Source organism: Grammomys surdaster, unplaced genomic scaffold (assembly GCF_004785775.1).
Source record: "Grammomys surdaster isolate TR1022 unplaced genomic scaffold, NIH_TR_1.0 1036, whole genome shotgun sequence".
NCBI classification, from domain to species: domain Eukaryota; kingdom Metazoa; phylum Chordata; class Mammalia; order Rodentia; family Muridae; genus Grammomys; species Grammomys surdaster.
The window spans coordinates 2,088,035-2,105,820 of NW_021605455.1; the positions used below are offsets into that span (position 1 = coordinate 2,088,035).

The 17,786-nt window shown below is 48.3% G+C and overlaps 1 protein-coding gene across 3 annotated transcripts in view; it reads left to right on the forward strand.

Moving 5' to 3' along the window:
- Window positions 1–17,786, forward strand: part of St8sia5 (ST8 alpha-N-acetyl-neuraminide alpha-2,8-sialyltransferase 5) — a 64,766-nt gene that overhangs the window by 31,595 nt on the left and 15,385 nt on the right. For 2 of the 3 annotated variants that reach the window (XM_028783228.1, XM_028783229.1), the window contains one exon: window positions 12,700–12,792. The exons of the other annotated variant lie outside the window; for it this stretch is intronic. In XM_028783228.1, coding sequence (XP_028639061.1) covers window positions 12,700–12,792 — 93 coding nt within the window. The remainder of the gene's footprint in view (window positions 1–12,699; window positions 12,793–17,786) is intronic. 3 annotated transcript variants of the gene reach the window in all.

The following is a 17,786-nucleotide window of genomic DNA, read 5'->3' on the forward strand; positions in this document are numbered from 1 at the left end:
TGATGTTCTGGGCAGCCCCATGGCCATCACGCCATAGCTTTCCAGAAAAGCCAGCCACAGTCTTCTGAGTGGCAGTGGTGGCATGGACTGTGGTCATGAGCCCTTCCACAACATCAAGGTTGTCATGGATGACCTTGGCCAGGGGTTTAAACAGTTGGTAGTGCAGGAAGCATTGCTGACAATCTTGAGTGAGTTGTCAATGATAGAGTCATATTCACTTTACCAGATAAGAAGGCAGGCCTGGTAACCAGGTGCCCAATACAGCCAAATCCGTTCACTCTGACCTTTACCATTGTGTCTAAGGGCCAACACTGGGACTGCACAAGAAGATGTGGCTGTCTCTCGAACAGGAAGGAACAGAGAACCTTTTCCCACCATCGTCTTCTGTTCTCCTCTCACTTTTCAGGAGGGGGACTTTTTTCTGCTCCCCTGACTTGTGAGGTTAGCATTTTCCCAATTGCTGTGGAGAATCCCTGTCTCAGTCTGCACCTGGAGGTTCTGCATTTCAGAGTTATCCCACATCCAAGGTGGAGCTTCAGGTGTAGTAGTGGACTTGAACATGGGCCAGCAGTCCTCCCGATAGCCTGGCCCACATGACAGCGGTCCCATTCTGCCTCCTGTAAGAGCGCCTGCCCCTCGGGGTCATTTGAAATGCAGGCTGGCTTAGTGTGAACATTTCTGGTGAATTTTCACTTCTTTGGAAAAATAAAGTGGGCACAAAAGAGAGACAGATCTCTTGGGTTGCATCCAAATGAGAAGGATTTGGAGAGCCGGCTTTGGCAGAAACACGCCTGTCCGGGTGCTGGGGAAACACACAGCAAAGCAAATATGGTGTCTTCCCCCTTTCATCCTACGTACCTGATGTATGCCACCCACAGCCCGACAGTATCAGGCTTCAGGCAGATGAAGTTGGTGGTGGAAGTGGAGGCTATGCCAGACTCTTAAGATAGTGTTGCTTTATGGGCTTCCAACCTCTGAGATTTGGGGACCATAACAAGTCTCTGCAGAGTCTCCTAGGCTTATGGGGCTTCTATACTCGTGTTCACTCTCATGAAGTTCCTGTGCCTCTGTGTCTGTTCCTGTAAGTTGGCATTAATTCATCTGTTCAGCAGATAGAAAGGAGGCCCAGTCACGTGCTTGGAACATACCAAGGACCCCAAGGTTAAAATACCCCACCCAGGTAAGCTCACCACAGCTTGCTTTGTCTCATGCTGACATTGCTGAGGCCTCCTGAAGAGACATTCTGACAGGGCCTGATCCCAGCTTTGCTCCCAGCCCAGGGCATTGTCTTGGAGAGGTAGCACCCCATATCTGGGCCTGAAGGGAAAACTGAAGAGAAAGCCTGAGTGAACTTTCTAGCTTCGCTGGTTGTGACATTTGGAAGTCGTGGAGCTAAGCAGTGCCTCACCAGTCTCACTGGCTTTGTGGATACCTCTGAATGCAAGTCTTGTCGGTTGTCTAGGTTACTTCTCAAGGACTGTCACTTTTTTGTCAAAGCCACCAGCTCATTACTAAAGCCCATACAGGTACCCAACAGGTGATCTCTTGGCATCAGAAAGCCAAAACTCCACCCACAGATCGTGGCAAACCGCTATTTCCTAAGCATCCCTCCCATGAGGGACCATGAAGCTGGATCACACATGGGCAGGCCATGGCTCATTTCACCAAATTACCTCTCCCCAATCCTTAGGCCTCCCTGCTTCTTTATCCCACAAGTACCTCCAAACTCTACTCTTGGGGAAGCAAGCTATACACCTGTTCTCCCATCTTCACATTTCTTCCCCTATAACCACCTTGTGAATATACTCTCCATTACAAAACTCACAGTTTCAGTGACTATCCTATTCCGCAGCAGGAGAAACAGGCTCAGTAATAACCCCTGTGATGAAGCAGCTCCCACCACAGCAGACAGCTCCCAGGCACCCGGTCCTGTCCCCTCCCCCACCCCACCCTCTCCTGTCCTTCATGTGGTTCTGCACTCTTGCCTGCTCCACTGTCTCTGAGAACTTCACACCAGAACTTGGCAAAGGCAGGAGGACAGAGAGAAATGGAGAACGGAAGGAAAAGGAGGTGGGGGTTGGGCCAGGAAGCCAATGTCTACTTGATAATCAAATCGGGGGACACTTTTAGGGCCCCTCCTAAATTAAAAGCTATAGATTCACCTAGAAGCTCCTTGCACTCTCCTAGTTTGGTGAATACCAAAACTGTCATTGGGGGCTCACAAAGCTGGCTGGAGGCCATCCTCCATGGAGGGCTTCTATGTTAGAAGCCCTTCCTCATACTGAGTGTGAGCCCCTTCCTTGTGCTCAGCTGAGACCTTCAGTTTGCTTTTTATTGCTTCACAGAACACTAATGTCCATCCATTCTCCCTGCAGCTTCCCCTGATGTGTTGGAAAGCCTCGCATTTCCTCTTCTTCCCTGCCCTGGAACCCAGTCTCCAACATTCTCGACCCCAGTTCTACTTTCTCTCAAGACTTCATGGTTGCCATTGCCCATGAAGTGTTATCTGCTATTGTCAAGGTCACTGTGACCTCTAAGCGGTCAGATTAGTGGCACTTACCCTTCTTCCTTGACCCCATCAACACTGAGTGGCTCTGTCCCTTGTGTCCTGCAAAGGCTCTTGGTCCCTAGGCTCAACCTCCTGTTTTTTCCTCTTTCTTGCATACCGTTCTTCTCAGTCTAACCTCAGGCCTGTCTTTCTCCCTCCCACCCCACCTGTAAGAGCTCATGGGGTCTCTCTGGCCGTCGACTCTAGAGCGTGTGTTTTGCCCTCTGCTCTGTGGATCCCATTTGCACCCAACTCTTACCTGTTGCCTCTTACCCTCTGATGGCTGAAGGCCACAGAGAACACTCCTTGGCCATTCACCTTACCATTCATACTCAAACCTGTTCTCCAGTGTCATTGCATGGCTCCACCACACCACTCGGTAGACAAAGAAGGCCCAGCAGTTACTGTAGATTTTGTTCATCCAAGTACTGAATCTTAGCACATCCCTCAGGGTTCATCTCTGCACTATTGCTTGGGTTTGTCTCCCCTACCCCTTACTTACAACTTCCTGGTGCAATGCACCATCTCCGTACACTGCTGAGTTTCTTCTCCTCTCAGAACCCCCTCAGCGGCCAGTGTGAACTTTTAAATCAAATTATGTTGTCCCCTGCCTAAATGCTTTTCAAGCTTCTGGCCTACAAGGTGACCCATGACTCAGCTTTTCTGATGCCACCACCCTGTCCCAGTCACCCTGACTGCTGCTATACCTGCAGCCGGCCAGCTCTTGGTGTATATACTGGTATACATCTGCCTAGGGCTGCATCCCTCCCCCTGCTCACTGTCTGGAGAAGCCTTTACTGACCCATTAGTCTCAGATTCCCTCCAGTCTTCTACCTGCTTGCCTTTGTAGCACATGTCTTTAATTGCTACTGTGTTGAGAAGGGAGGAGACTTTGCCTGGTGAGTTGATCACTGCTAAGGGTGAAATAGCCTGCCACACAATGGAGGCTCAACAAACCTCCAGTGAGTGGAATAGATAAGCCTTCCGGACCCCTGAGGGGTACAGGCAGGCCTTGAAGAGTCCTGTCTAAGTCATTTCTAGGGGAGGTGGAGATGTGTCATGGGGATGTTGGCACAGAGAAGGGAGGGCAAGCAGGTGGCCTGGAGCTGCTGACCAAGTAGACCTCTTTAGGAAGTAAATAGGAAGACATCCCAGACCCAGAGTCAGACACCAGTGAAACAGGCAGAACAATTTACAGCCTGTGCTGGGGGTGGAGACCATGGCCGCTACAGAGGCAAAGATTGGAGGAAGATAAAGAAGAAGATGACTCGGGAACAGCTCTGGGCTTAGCACTAGGAGATGGTGACGAAAGTCCAGTAGGGTCAGTGAGACCCCAACCAGTGGACATGTTGAGCAGTCAGGGCTAAGCTGGACCTCAGCAGGAGTGCTTTCAGGGTCCCCTGGACTGGCTTAGAAAAGGTCATCTTACAGGCACTGTACTGGGGTTGAATGTAGGACTTTGCACACGCCAAGCAACTACTCAACCATTGAACTATACTCACAGCCTTTGTTTACCTTAATTCAAAAAATTGGAGATAGATTCTTTCCAAGTTTCCCCAGCCAGCCTTGAAGTGACTGTAGCCCATGTGGGCCTTGAACTTGTGATTCTCCTGCTTCAGTCTCCCTCAGAGCTGGGTTTATAAGCCTAGTGCAGTCTAGCCTTTTTAGATCTTTTAGCTCTGGTGACTAGGAAATAGGGAAATCACACCCTGGAGAGAACAAGTTAAATCAAAGATTGCTGAGCAGACACGGAGGGTCCCTGCAATGCCCTCTTCGATGGCTGGTGGTAGGGAGCCCTGAGTCCCTCCGCACCTATCTGGGGACACTTACATCTCTGGTACTCGTCAATCTGCAACACCCCAACTGCTTTCTGCTGATGGGGCGTGTGCTCGCTCCAGACAGCAGCTGTTCTTGTGCTGGAAATAGCACGGATCTTGCTGAAGGGCTGTCGCCTTTGGGAGAGAAGGGGGCTGCTCACTGACAAAGCCCCCAGGGAGCCGTCGCTGTCAGAATCGGGTGAAAAGGGATGTGCTAAAGTGGTAGAGACCCTGGGGTTCTGGGCGCTAGGAAGCCTGAGGTTTCCTCTCTGCTGTAATTTCCTAGCTGGATGACCTTGGGCAAGGGGGCTTGCTGATTGCAGCCTGAATTTCAAGCAAGTCTCATTGGGCTGCTAAGAGAATTAAACAAGACAGTTTAAGGGTCTAAGGAAGAGGCTGCTTCACACAGCTAGGCAGGATGAGAATCAGGTGAGGTTGAAACCCAGCCCACTCTCATGCCAACAGGGCATGTTGCTGGTATGTGGCTTTATGAAAGGGGTTAGAGGACTTGCTAATATTTTGCACAGAAATGCATGCACATGGGTTAGTGGTGTTCCCACTAGAGTGGAATCACTCTACCATTCTCTTACAATGCCCTAGGCAGGACAGGACAAAATGGTTCCAGACTGGTAGGCTGTGGCAGTTTCCCTTTCTCTTGCCCCTGGCAGATGGTAAAGTCTACCAACTCTGTCCTTACATGGCACAGGGGACCTCCCCAGGGCTTCTGGGTTCTTAGATACCACTGGTGTCTGCAGCTGATGGGATGCACTTAGAAAGAAAATGCAGTGGCTCCATCTCACACCAATCAGTGGTTTACCCGGGGCCTGGAGTTATGTGACCGCTCTGTCTGTCACCCTGGGAAGAAAATGCCTCCCTGTACAGGCTGAAGAGGATATGAACAGGGGGAACTTCTGTGGGGGGATTTGTAAGGAAACGGATGGTTGAAACAGATTAACTGGCCAGTTCCAACCTGCTAAGGCATCATCTCACAAAGCTGGAGCCGTCATATGGGTGAGGGAAGGAAAGCTACACCCAACCAACTCAGGGTCTCCAGGGCTTCTTTAATGGTCTTTTCATAGGAAGGTTGCCACCTGCTGACTGGGCAGTTGGAGCTGGCCAGCCAAGCCCCCACAAGGTCCCCGAGGGCACAGGGACAGAGACAGGACGGATGCAGCCTAGAGCCAGCCTCAGCTTGATGGCTGGAAGTCAAACAGTGTTGGAGAGGAGCTAGGCTTCTGACATGGCTCTCAGGCTATTTATACCTGTAGATGCCGGATCGTGGTGCCAGGCCCCTCTCCTTTCAGCTGAGTAGAGATAGTCTTTCCGGAATGGAAAGAAGAGCTGGTGACTCACTTGCTTACAAAGCCTGGGGAGTCTGAGAAGGAGGAGGGATGCTTTGGTAAGATTCCTTATGCACAAGCAAAGCGGGAGCTATTTATAGGGGGAGGGGGTCTGTAACTTAAAAGCAAAGAGCGTTTATCAGCAATTTTCAATAGTTAAGGAATCATAACGCCACTGCAGGAAACAACACAGAAAAGGCATTTTAAAAGCTATCTCTACCCCAGAACTCTGAGAGGTCCCAGTTACATCTCACCACAAGCCATCCCCTCCCCAGGTAATTCTCTCTGCAGGTCACAGTCGGGTCCTTGCAGGTTTCGCCTCTCACCCTCTTGCGGGCTTCTTCTCTAACATATAAGTATGTTAGCATCCCTTCTGTAGATTCAGAGTGCTCCATCTAGGTCTTCCTCAGATAGACCTGATGTAGTTCCTGATGTAGCCCTCAGGTTTCCTGTCACAGGCAGAATCTGGGGGAAGGGGAGGGAGTCCCAGTATGGCAGTGCTTCTTGGAATTCTGTGTCATCAACGTATCACCAATAGAGACCAGGCTGGAATAGTGCACCCCCAAAATCAGATCTCCTCAAGGGTAGGAGAAAGAAACAAGAATTGTTAATTTCCTTTTCTTAATGGCAAAACTGAGATTTCAGATAGAGTCATGGGGCAGTTGGGATGATGTTGCCAGGGGTGTTTCAGGGCCCGAGGAACTGTGTTAGGTGGAAGAGGGAGATTCCAAGAATGGCTCTGCTTTGGTTGTATGGCATGACAGGCATTCTTAGGCTAGTCTGTCGTGCTCTCTAGGAGCCCTGAGAGGGACAGCCCCTGTGGGGTGGGTGGGGCCCGGGTCCGCCCCCTTCCGGGGGGGGGGGGCCAGGGGTCAAGGTTTCAGAAACACTTGTCTTGAATTAGGGACTCACTATGTAGCATGGCTGGACTGGAACTCACGGAGATCCCTCTGCCTCCCATGTGCTAGGATCAAAGTGTGTGCCACCGAACCCAGCAATAACACAGTCTTCATACCTGTGGTGCTTAGCAGGTGCAGGGCGACCAAGGACATCTAACACCCAGGCAGGACTTGGCATGGGCCGTAGCCATCGGGAGGCGGAAGGAGGTTTAGTAAGCTCGGCAGAAGGCAGTGTCAGAGCAGATGGTAGAGAAACTTCTGTGTTATTCATCCCTGACTCAGCTCTGCTCTCAACCAGCTGAGCGGAGAGAAGAGAGTGTGGCACTCCCTGGGTCTCCCTGTGGTATCTGCTGGCAGCTTCAGTGGCAGGGCAGCGGGGGTGAGCTTCTTACACTCCCCGTGTGTTAAGCTTCCCTGGAAGCATCAACAGTGTCATGTCAACTGTACAGACTGGATGCTGAGGCTAGAAGTGACACAGCTAAGATGGCCATCGTGGTTCATTCATGCTACTGACACAGAACACACAGACTGGGGTGCTTTTAAGCAATGGAAATTTATTTCTGCTTATTCCCAAATTTACTCCTAGAGTTCAAATTCAAACCAGGAGTCCAAATTTCAAGGGAGCTCTGCTTCCTGGTTCATAGATAGTGTCTTCTTCCCATATCCTCATGTAGTTGAGGGGACAAAGTGTCTCAGTCCGATTTTATTAGGATATTTTGTAAGGGCTCTATCTTATAAATATTGGGTGGAAAAAAACAAAGGACTTACTTCCCAATCCCATCACCTCAGAATTTGGGATTTTGATTGTGGATCCTAGAGGGCCATAGACACACAAGCTGTAGGAGTGGCTAATAAGGAGTGTGAGCCTAGTTCTGAAAACCTCCTAGCCTAAAAGCCCCTATACACATAGCACAGGACTGTTCAGAACTGTTCAGTTGCCTCTCTGAGTGACACTGGGGATTCAGGAGAAAGAAGGACCAAATAAAGGTGAGAGGAAAAGGGAATGACAGTTGGAAGGAGGAGTGGGGGTGTGTGGCTGGTCATCTGGGAGATGTTGTCTTCATTCAAACTAAGAGAGAAAAGAGACATGGAGAGGGGATGTTTCCCAGACAGCTTGTAGACACTGGAGGTATGTCTGCAAGTCTCCAGCTCCCCAAAGACTCTGAAGCAGTGGTTCTCAACCTTCCTAATCCGGCAATCCCTTAATATAGTTCCTTATGTTATGGTGACCCCTTAACCATAAAATTATTTCATTGCTACTTCAAAACTCCAACTTTGCTTCCGCTACAAATCATAATGTAAATATCTGATATACAGGATACCAGGTATGTGACCCCCTGCAAAGGGGTCAAGACCCACAGGTTCAATCTGCTTTTCTAGACGTTTGTCTTCACAACATTTGCATCTAGAGCTTTTCTTAGCAGTCTAGGTTCATGACTTAACTCAATCTGCGGTTCCAGAGGCTTTAGTGACTGACACCTGCAGGGTCTGGCTACAAGTAAGGTTGCTTGTGACAAGACATTAGACCTTACTTTCCACCGTGTGACTGGAAAACCACACGAGTTTGAGCCAAGATCCTGGGCTTCTGTGATGACCCCAAGATGACCCCTTGTTCCTAGTTGGAGGCAACAGAATGCTTATCAGCTAGTTAAAGGAGAAAGGGATTTGTTAAGGGCACTCCTAGCTCAGAATCATTAAGAAAAATGAAGTTACTGAGTGTATTAGGATTCACTAGTGAAGCCATGAAATATAGAATGAATATATAGATAATCAAAAGGGGGTTTATTAGAGTGGCTTACAAGCTGTGATCCAGCTCGTCCAACAATGGGCAGTCCAGGAAACCAGTAGTTGTTCAGTTCTCAAGGATGGATGCCTCAGCTGATCTTCAGTATACATTAGAACCATGAAGAAGAAGACTCTAACGCCAGTGAAGGATTTGACTGCCTGTGAGACCTAGGGCAAGCAGGCATGGATCAAACGTTTTCTTCTTCCACATTGTTTACATATACCATGTCCTAGTTAGGGTTACTATTGCTATGATGAGACACCGTGACCAAAAGGAAAGGCTTACACTTCCACAAGGCAGTCCATCACTGAAGGAATTCAGGGTAGGAATTCAAACAGGGCTGGAACCTGGCAACAAAGAGCTGATAGGCCATGGATGGGAGTGCTACTGGCTTATTCCTCTTCTTATAAATCTATGTAAAAGTGACAACTAATAACCATACACCACAAGTCAACACAATACAAGGCTGCCTTGAAATCTTCTCTGCTGCTTTCATTAATCACAAACTCTTAAACTTAGTTTCAGACAGATATTTTTGGACAAGGGCCAAAAGAAGCCACATTCTTCTCCAAAATATCACAAGAACAGCTTCTAGGACACTTAGTAATATTCTTCTTCTCTGAAATCTCTTGAGCCCAGCCATCATAATCTACATCACCCACAACAGCATTGTCTTCCATACTCCTACTGGGATGACCCCATAAACCCCACTCAAAGTAGTCAACTGCTTTTCTACTTCAAAGTCCCCAGATATTCCATATTCCTACAACAAACAGTATGGTCAGGTTTGTCACAGCAATACCCCACTCCTGGTACCAAGTTCTGTCTTAGTCACTGTTCTATTGCTGTGAAGAAACTCCATGATCAGGGCAGCTCTTATAAAAGAAAACATTTGGTTAGGTTTAATCCATTATCATCATGGTGGGAGCCTGGTGACCTGCAGGCAGGTACTGGAGCAGTAGCTGGGAGCTACATCTTAATCCACAGACAGACAAATAGATAGAGACAGAGAAAGAGCCAGAGAAAGAGAGATACAAACACAGACGCAGACAGACAGACAGACAGACAGACAGACACACACACACACACACACACACACACACACACACACACACTTTGGGCTTGTCATGGGCTTTTAAAACCTCAAAGCCCATTTCCAGTAACACACGTCCTCCAACAAGGCTTCATCTCCCAATCCTTCATCTCCCAATCCTTCTAATTCTTTCAAATAATTACACTCCTCGGTGACTAAGCATTCAAATACATGAGCCTATAGGGGCCATTCTTAGTCAAACAGCCACATTTCACTCCCTGGACCCTATAGGCTTGTAACCATATCATACTACAAAGTATGCATTCAGCCCAATTTCAAAAGCCCCTATAGTCTACCACAGCCTGAACATTGTTTAAAAATTCAAAGTTCAGAGTCTCTTTGCAGACTCAAGGCAATCTTTTAACTATCATCCCCTATAAAATAATAATAATAATAATAATAATAATAATAATAATAATTATAATAATAATAATAATAGCAGCAGCAGATCACATACTTCCATCACAAAATGGCACAGGATATGTACCATGACAAAAGGAGGAAAGGGAGCGTAGTGAAGAAATATTGGAGCAAAGCAAGACAGGAAACCAGCAGGGCAAACCCTAAACTCTGCATCTCCATGGCTGATGTCAAACCACTCTTCAGATCTCCATCTCCATTTCTCTTTCTTGGGCTGGTTTCACACCCACACTGCAGCTCTCCATGGCAGATATCCCACAACTCTGGCACCTCCAATATCTTGGGGTTTCCAAGTTAATTCAGGCTTCACCTTCCCAGAGTCACAAAATGGCCTTTCCAGGCCTCCCTGTAGGGACATCTCCCTAACACACACCTCGGCCTCAGCAGTTTCCCTTAGCCGTGGAGAGGGATTCCACAAGCCACCTTTTTATATCCTTGACTCTAAAGCCAGAGCCACATGGCTGGAGCTGCCAAATTCTGCTGCTTAATGGGGCTGGAACTTGGCACCTTCCTTCAATTACATTCACATCAGCTTTCTGATACTGGTCACTTCCTTCCTGCTGAAGACTGTCTTTCCACAGGCTGGAAGCTTAGCTGCGTGAGGCCTTGCTCTGAGGTCACCACTCCCTTTATTCCATTGAGCATAAGGATTTTCTTGAAACCTTTTAACTCCTTAAACACTGGGGACTTAGCTCCGTTGCACTTCCTGGTGCTCCTTTTCTCCTCAAACTGGACATTTGTATTGGAATGGAATGTGGTGGTTCAAATAAGAATGGTCCACATAGGCTTATATATATTTGAATGTTTAGTCACTGGGGAGTGGTATTATTTGAAAGAATTAGAAGGATTAGGAGAGGAAGGCTTGTTTGAAGAAGTGTGTTACAAGGGGTGGGCTTTGCGGTTTCAAAAGCCCATTTCAAGCCCAGAGTCTGTCTGTCTGCCTGTCTGCCTGCCTGCTGTCTGTCTACCTATGGATCAAGATGTAGTTCTCAGCTACTGTTCCCGTACCTACCACCAGGCTCTCCACCATGATGATAATGGATTAAGCCTCTAGAACTGTTAACAAGCCCCTGATTAAATGCTTTCTTTTATTAGTGCTACCTTGGTCATGGTCTCTCTTCATAGCAGTAGAACAGTGTTGAAGACAGACTAGAAGGTGTGGTCCAGATTAAAGGTGGATCTTCCTACCTCAAAAGATCCAGATTAAAAGTGGGTCTTCCGACATCAAATGATTTAATAAAGAAAGTCTCTTGCAGGTATACCCAGCCACTTGGATTTTAGTTAATTCCAGATATAGTCAGGTTGTCAACCAAGACTAACCATTAAGCTGCTGTCTGTGATGTAATCACCAAGTTGTTGCCATGATTGTTGTTTTGAGAGAAGTGCCACCTCTGCCTGCCCCATTTCCCTTTTTATGCTTTTCAAAGAGCAACTTGGAATCAATCTCTTAAGAATGTTTCTGATTGGTTGGACCTAAATTGTTTCCAGGGCCTTAGCCTCAAAGGAGTCTGGAAAATGTAGTCTTTAGTACACCTGTTTTAATAGTGCAGATGAGAAAGAAATAAACAAGGACAGATTCTCTACATCTGAGATGCTCACCATTTGGAAGGGCCATAGATACAGTGACAGATTTTAATATGATATATTATTTGTTTTAATTAAGACATAGTGTATAGAGAGCCCAGGGAGAGGAACCACATGAGAGATCCCAAAGGTGTAGGCCTTTGACCTAGGTTCTGAAGTTGAGTTTGCTGAATGAGAGAGACAGAGAAGGCTTCAGAAACAAGAGGGAAACATAGAGGAAGGGTGAGTTTACAGAGATCCTCAATTCTTAGTTCTTATGAACTTAACCTAATTATTTTATGATAAAGATACAAAGCCAGTACAGATTATACAGACCATAGCAGGCAAGCATTCAACCACTGAGCTACTCAGCGTATCCATGTCAATAGCATCAGATTGGTAATGTGGTGACTGCCACCATAGTTGGGAAGGTCCTGGGACATGCTTCAAGGATGCCTGCATTCCCAGTTCTGCCTCTGTGATGGCCCTAGGTGCCTCTCCCACTCTGGTTCTTGAGGATTATTTGTCAAGAGACCACTAACCCCACAGTTAGTGTGTCAGGCCCTGCAGTCTTCTTGAGTCATGACTGAGGCTGTCTTGGGATCCAACACTCCTGGTTGAAGAGCCATGTGGGAATGGGAGAGGCCATGAAGAAAGGAGCACCTGGCTTCTGCCCAGGGAGGTGACTTCTTACTCCAGGGCTGTGGGTACACCAGCTGTTCTGGTAGGCAGATGGGGCATGTCACAGACAACACGGCATGAACACGAGCAGCAAGGGAACAGATAGGGGATGGAAAAACTTTGTAAATCAAAACAATCAGTGGCAGCCTCAACTTTGCCTGTGGCTGTGTCACAGGACTTTGTCCTAGGAGTGAGGGAAAGGTAAAGAGGGCAAGAAAGGATGAGACAACTCTCTGCCTGCCTCCCAGACTGGCTGCCGGGCACTGCCTATCTCCAGTTCAGTCTGCTCCGAGCTCACAGAGGCTGCCCCATCCCCTCACAGCTACTCACTGGCAATGAACCCTGTGGCTGACTTTCAGTGGAGACTGAAATGGGCTTTGTTCCTATATGTGCTTATAGTGCAGGGGGGTTGCCCTGCCTAGAGCCAGCCCCCTACTGGGTCCTGCGATAAGGTGGGTTGGTTTGTTTTCTTTGCTGGACTAGGACCCTTGGCTGATCCTGGAAAACCTAGCCTGTTTTCTCTGTGTCACCTCTGTCCCTATCGGTTCTCAGGTACTTCGAGTTTTACAAGGAGCCTTTAGAATTTAACTCCACGAGATGCCTGGAGCTGAGGCAGGAGATCCTGGAGGTGAAGGTGCTGTCCATGTGAGTGTGCCTGGGCTGGGGATGGGTAGAGGTTGCATGTGGAGGTGGGGTGGGGCGGGCAGACCCCAGAACCGAAGGAAATAAGAAACACAAGGCAGACTTCAGACTCCACGGACTGAAGGTTAGCTTTTCCACAGGCACTAGAAAGGCCTGGAAGATGTTTTATAACAAAGGCCACCTTTGCAAAGTCATGTCTGCTGACTGAGCATTGAAGTCCCCAGCTCAGTTACCAGCGCCCTTGATTACCATCGCTGGGCTTCAGTAGAAACCCAAGAAGCCTGGGAATGCCCACTTGAAATTCAGCGGTTTGTACCGTAGGGTTAAGCCTTGCCCACTTGAACATCGTCTTTTACAATTTTAATTTCTTTGAAGGTTTTGTTAATGAAGTGATACAAAACCCAAGTGTTGCAAAATGGGATATGGTGAAGTCGCCCGTCTCTCAGACACCAATTTTTCACTCCCAAAGGGTCAGTGTGTCCGTCCATAGTGTCCGTGCACACACAACATCTGTGTGTGGAGATTCCTTAAATACATTTCTATATGAGTGGCAAAGAACCACCCCTTACTCCATCCCACCCCACAGCCTATCACCCGCAGTGCTCCCGGAGCCAGTGGGAGGAGGACCCAAGCCTCTTCCTGGGTGCTCACTCGGGTCTTCCCTCTCTTGTTATGACATCCACGAATCCAGCGGGCCAGCCTAGAGGGATCCAGATTATAGTATATAGTTATGTCAGACTCTGGATCTGTTTGGAAATAATCACATCTGGACATGGACAAAATAGAATTTACACAGAGGTAATGTTGGGTGGCTTATATGGACTCATGAGCCCCCGACATAATCCCAAGGACTCTGATGATGACTGGCAGCCAGAAGCCAGGTCGTGTGGGTCATGAGGAAAGTATAGGCTTGTGTTCAGGCAAATCTGGGACCAAAAGCTGATTTGAGGCCCTGCCAGTTATGGGGCAGTAGTTATGAGGCAAATTACTTAATTTCTCTGAGCCTCCCCTAACTTATAAAATGGAGATGGCATTGCCTACCTGTTAGGTGTTGCTGCCAACTAGTGGAAACAGTCTGTACAGTAGAGAGCAGGCATAGCCTGGGGTAGGAGCGGTGCACATTGACACTGAGGAGATATCAATATTCCACGCTCTTTTCTCCCATTTCTTTCTTCTATGAAGTCAGCAGCAGTGGTTTTTCTGAGTTATACAAATAACCTGCCAGTGAACTTTCCATCACTATAATGAACATATAATGAGATAATCACTTGGAGCTGAGTCGGCCCATTATCTTGGGGGACGTGTTGAGACAGTGTGCTGTGTCAGGGAACATGAGGAAGACAGAACAAAGCTGCTGTCTTCATGACCAATCAGGAGGAGGAAGAGACCAGGTTCCCACCAGCACCCTCAAAGGCCAGTCCCAATGACCTTGAGACCTTCCACATGGCCTTACCTCTTAAAGGACCCACAACCTCTCAATAGCATTACCCTCAGAAACAGCCTTCATCACACGGGCTATACATCTTGGATGTATAGACTCCATATTCATTGTTGCTGCTGAAAGTCCCATGAGTAAGGCCTTGAGAGAGTGCAGCTGGATTGCCTGTCATGGTTATATCCCTGTAATGATCAGCAATCTGTGTGCCTTTTTAGAGATGAATGAAGCCTACCTCCTGTGGGGTCTACATTGCACTGAGATGAGCACACAGCACTGTGGTCCCAGTTCTTGGGGAGTCCATAGCCCAGTGGGGAAATAGACAGGACTAACTTAGGGGACTAATTCTTAGGGTGATAGGGAACTTGATATAGATAGGGTGGGTGATGCCGGACAAGGGTTTGCTGACGAGGGGCAGATAAGGTTCTGGTCTGTAGGGTGATAGTTATTAATTAGGCCAAGACGATTCTAAATGGGACAGTTGGTATGAGCCCTTGAGACAGGAAGGTCCCTGCTGGGTCCTGGCTCTGAAGGACCGAAGCAGCTTGTAGGTCAGCATGTGAGGGGAAAATGGAAGCTCTGGTACCAGAGGATTCATGGTCCACCTGTGTCTTTTTCTGGGGACCATGGAACCCCGTGGACAGGATTTGTGACAGTACACAGGAGTGTTGTGGACTGCTTCCCAGGAGTTCCATGATGAAGCCTACTCAGGCCACAGCTGGGAGCTGCAGGTTCCTGCTTATCGTCTCTCAGAATTAAGGCCCTCACATGTCTGACTGGGATCCTTGTCGGAAGTGTTCCTCAGGTTTCAAAAGAAAAACAGTTAAACTTTAAATTAGAAAACATAATTTCTACAGGGATACTTCCGGGTCTGGACAGGAAGCGCAGAGGAAGCACAGACACTGGCTGTCTTGGTATGTTGTTGGTGATCCCTCCATCGCAGAAGCCATTGTCAAGCCAGTTCATTTCAACAATCAACCTCCCCCATCCCCCATCACTCCTCCATCTTATTCACTGAGGCAGGCTCTCTCAGTCAAACCCAGAGCTCAATGATATGGCTGGACTTGCTAGCCCACTTGCTGTGGAGTCTTAGCTTTCTGGGGCTGGAATTATAGGCAAGCCTCCCTGACTACCTGTCCTTTGAGTGAGCTCTGGGGATCCGAACTCCCATCCTCATGCTTGCATACCAAGTGCTTATAGCACCAAGCCATCTCCTCAGCCCCAGATGAGATGTTCCGGAGGCAGGATGATCAAGAGATGTCATGGCGCCTCTCTTCCTGGCTTGCTCACAGTCCTTCTCTCACCACATCCTCACACAGCTGCCCCTTGGTCTATGTCTTATGTCTTATTCTCTTCTTATAAGTACGCCTGCCATAGTGGACTGGGCCCCACCCCAGTGGCTTCATTTTCTCCTACTTTTAAAGACCCTTTCTTCAAATACTGTCACACTGAGGTTAGGACTCTCACATATGAATTCTGGGGGGACACAATTCAGCCACTAAGCGTTGCCGTTATAGCTGTTACTTAGAGACCATTTGAGAAATTGCCAAGACACTTGGGTTTGAATCCATAGACAAATACTGCAGAGAGTAAAGGGCAATCTCAGGTTGTCCAATGGCTGCCACCACGCTTGCCCCTGGTTGCAGACTCATTTTGGTGAGGTTTGGGTCTTTCCACAGTTGCCCCGGTTCATACCTCTGTCTTCGGGATACCTTGTCTCGTTCCTCAGGACGGGTTTCTGGAATGAACAGCAGTTCTAGCTGTTGGTCTCAGGCTTAGTCAGTCTTGCATAGATGGTTTCTTCCATGGCAGCAGTTCTGTCTGGGGACTTGAGTTGTGGAAGTATAGTAGAGTCAAGGTAAGACTGGGCCACTCACAGGGAATCAGTTGTGTCAGTCTGGGGGGAAAGCAGGGAATAGCAAGCCTGGTGCCTCCCCTCCTGAATTCCCAAACTGAGGGTCTGCAGGTCCTCCATGGGAGATACTGGAGATCTCAGAGGCTGCCTTCCGTCCAGATTATCTGGGTACTCTCAGTCTTTGCTCTGCTCCCGCCTAGTCCCATGACCGGGATCACAGCAGGACTGACCTGAATAACAGGGAAAAGGTCAAATTCCATCTGTGGATGGATGCACATACTGTCCCTTTGGGCACACAGTGTGTCAGCTGGTATTTTGTCTGAGGACACAGGGAGATGTGTGATTCCCGAGGGAGTAATTTTGATCCAAAATCTCTCAAATCAATGGTAAAAATCAGTCAGCCAGAAAATGCCCACATGGAAAGTGCCCTGCTTCCTGACAGTGTCAGAGGCATGAGGAATCTGATTCTTCTGTGGCTATTTGTTGTGAAAATGTCTGTTGCTTATTTATGTTTGATCCTAGTCTTTTGAGTGTCTGTTTTAAAAAGAACCTTCAGTTGCTGCTCAGTTCACAGCCACACATGGTTCATGGCCACACCTCCTGGTTCACGGCCACACCCCTCTGGCTTCCTTTCCTATCCTTGTGGAGCTGGACTTGTTGCAGAGTCCAGCAACGAGACCAAACAGAGCAGCCTACAACCAGGGTCACCTGCAAAAAGGCCTACTCTCTGGGCTGGGTTTTCCTTCGTGCCCCTCAAAACTCAGATCCAGAACGGTTTTCAAGAGGCTGTGTTCTCTGCCAGGTGGAGGCTCAGTGAAGTCAAGTCCTGAGCCCAGGTGTCTCAGGATTAGACACTGCACAAGCTCAGGATGTGCTGTGCGGTGAACACACGGGTGGAGAAAGCGGAGGAGATTGGGGTGCAGGCAGAGTGGAGACCAGAAGACATTATAGGCCCTGGAAGACATGGGGCAACAAGGGAGAGTAGCAAGGCTGTCCGTGTGATGCGGTGAACCACAAAAGCGTATAGCACTAGCAGTCCAGATCTTACCCCAGCCTTCTCAGCCTAGCTCCACTCTGGACTCTCAGCTGTTTCTCGTGGTAAGCACCATTATCCTTCTGAGGGAAGCCCGCACGCTGCTGGGGATTTGCTCACTTTCCTTCTCGTTCATAGATCTTCTACTTTGATAAGTGAGGATTTCACTTTTCTCCTTCAGAACCAAATCCCTCCTCACCTTTCCCCAGTTTAAGGGCACTGTGGTTTGGCTGTGCATTGCTCCCAAGAGTTCATGTGCTAGAGATGGTGGGACTTTAAGAAGTGGGGCCTAGAGGGAGGCAGTTAGGTCCTTAGGGGTAATGTAGCCCCAGATCAGGAGGGGCAGGGCAGGAAGGTCTCTGGATCGCCTCTGGCTGGATAGTCTAGCTGAATTGGTGAGCTCCAGGTCCAGTGATAGACCCTGTCCCCATAACTAAGGTGGAATGTCACTGAGGAAGACACCTGACAATGACTTCTGGTCTCTGCACAAATGCACACACACATTCCTGTGAATCTGAATGTGTGTGTGCAGGTACACAGAAACACTACACTACACACACACACACACACACACACACACACACACACGTCTGTGAATCTGAATGTGTGTGTGCCAGTACACAGGAACACTACACTACACTACACTACACTACACTACACTACACTACACTACA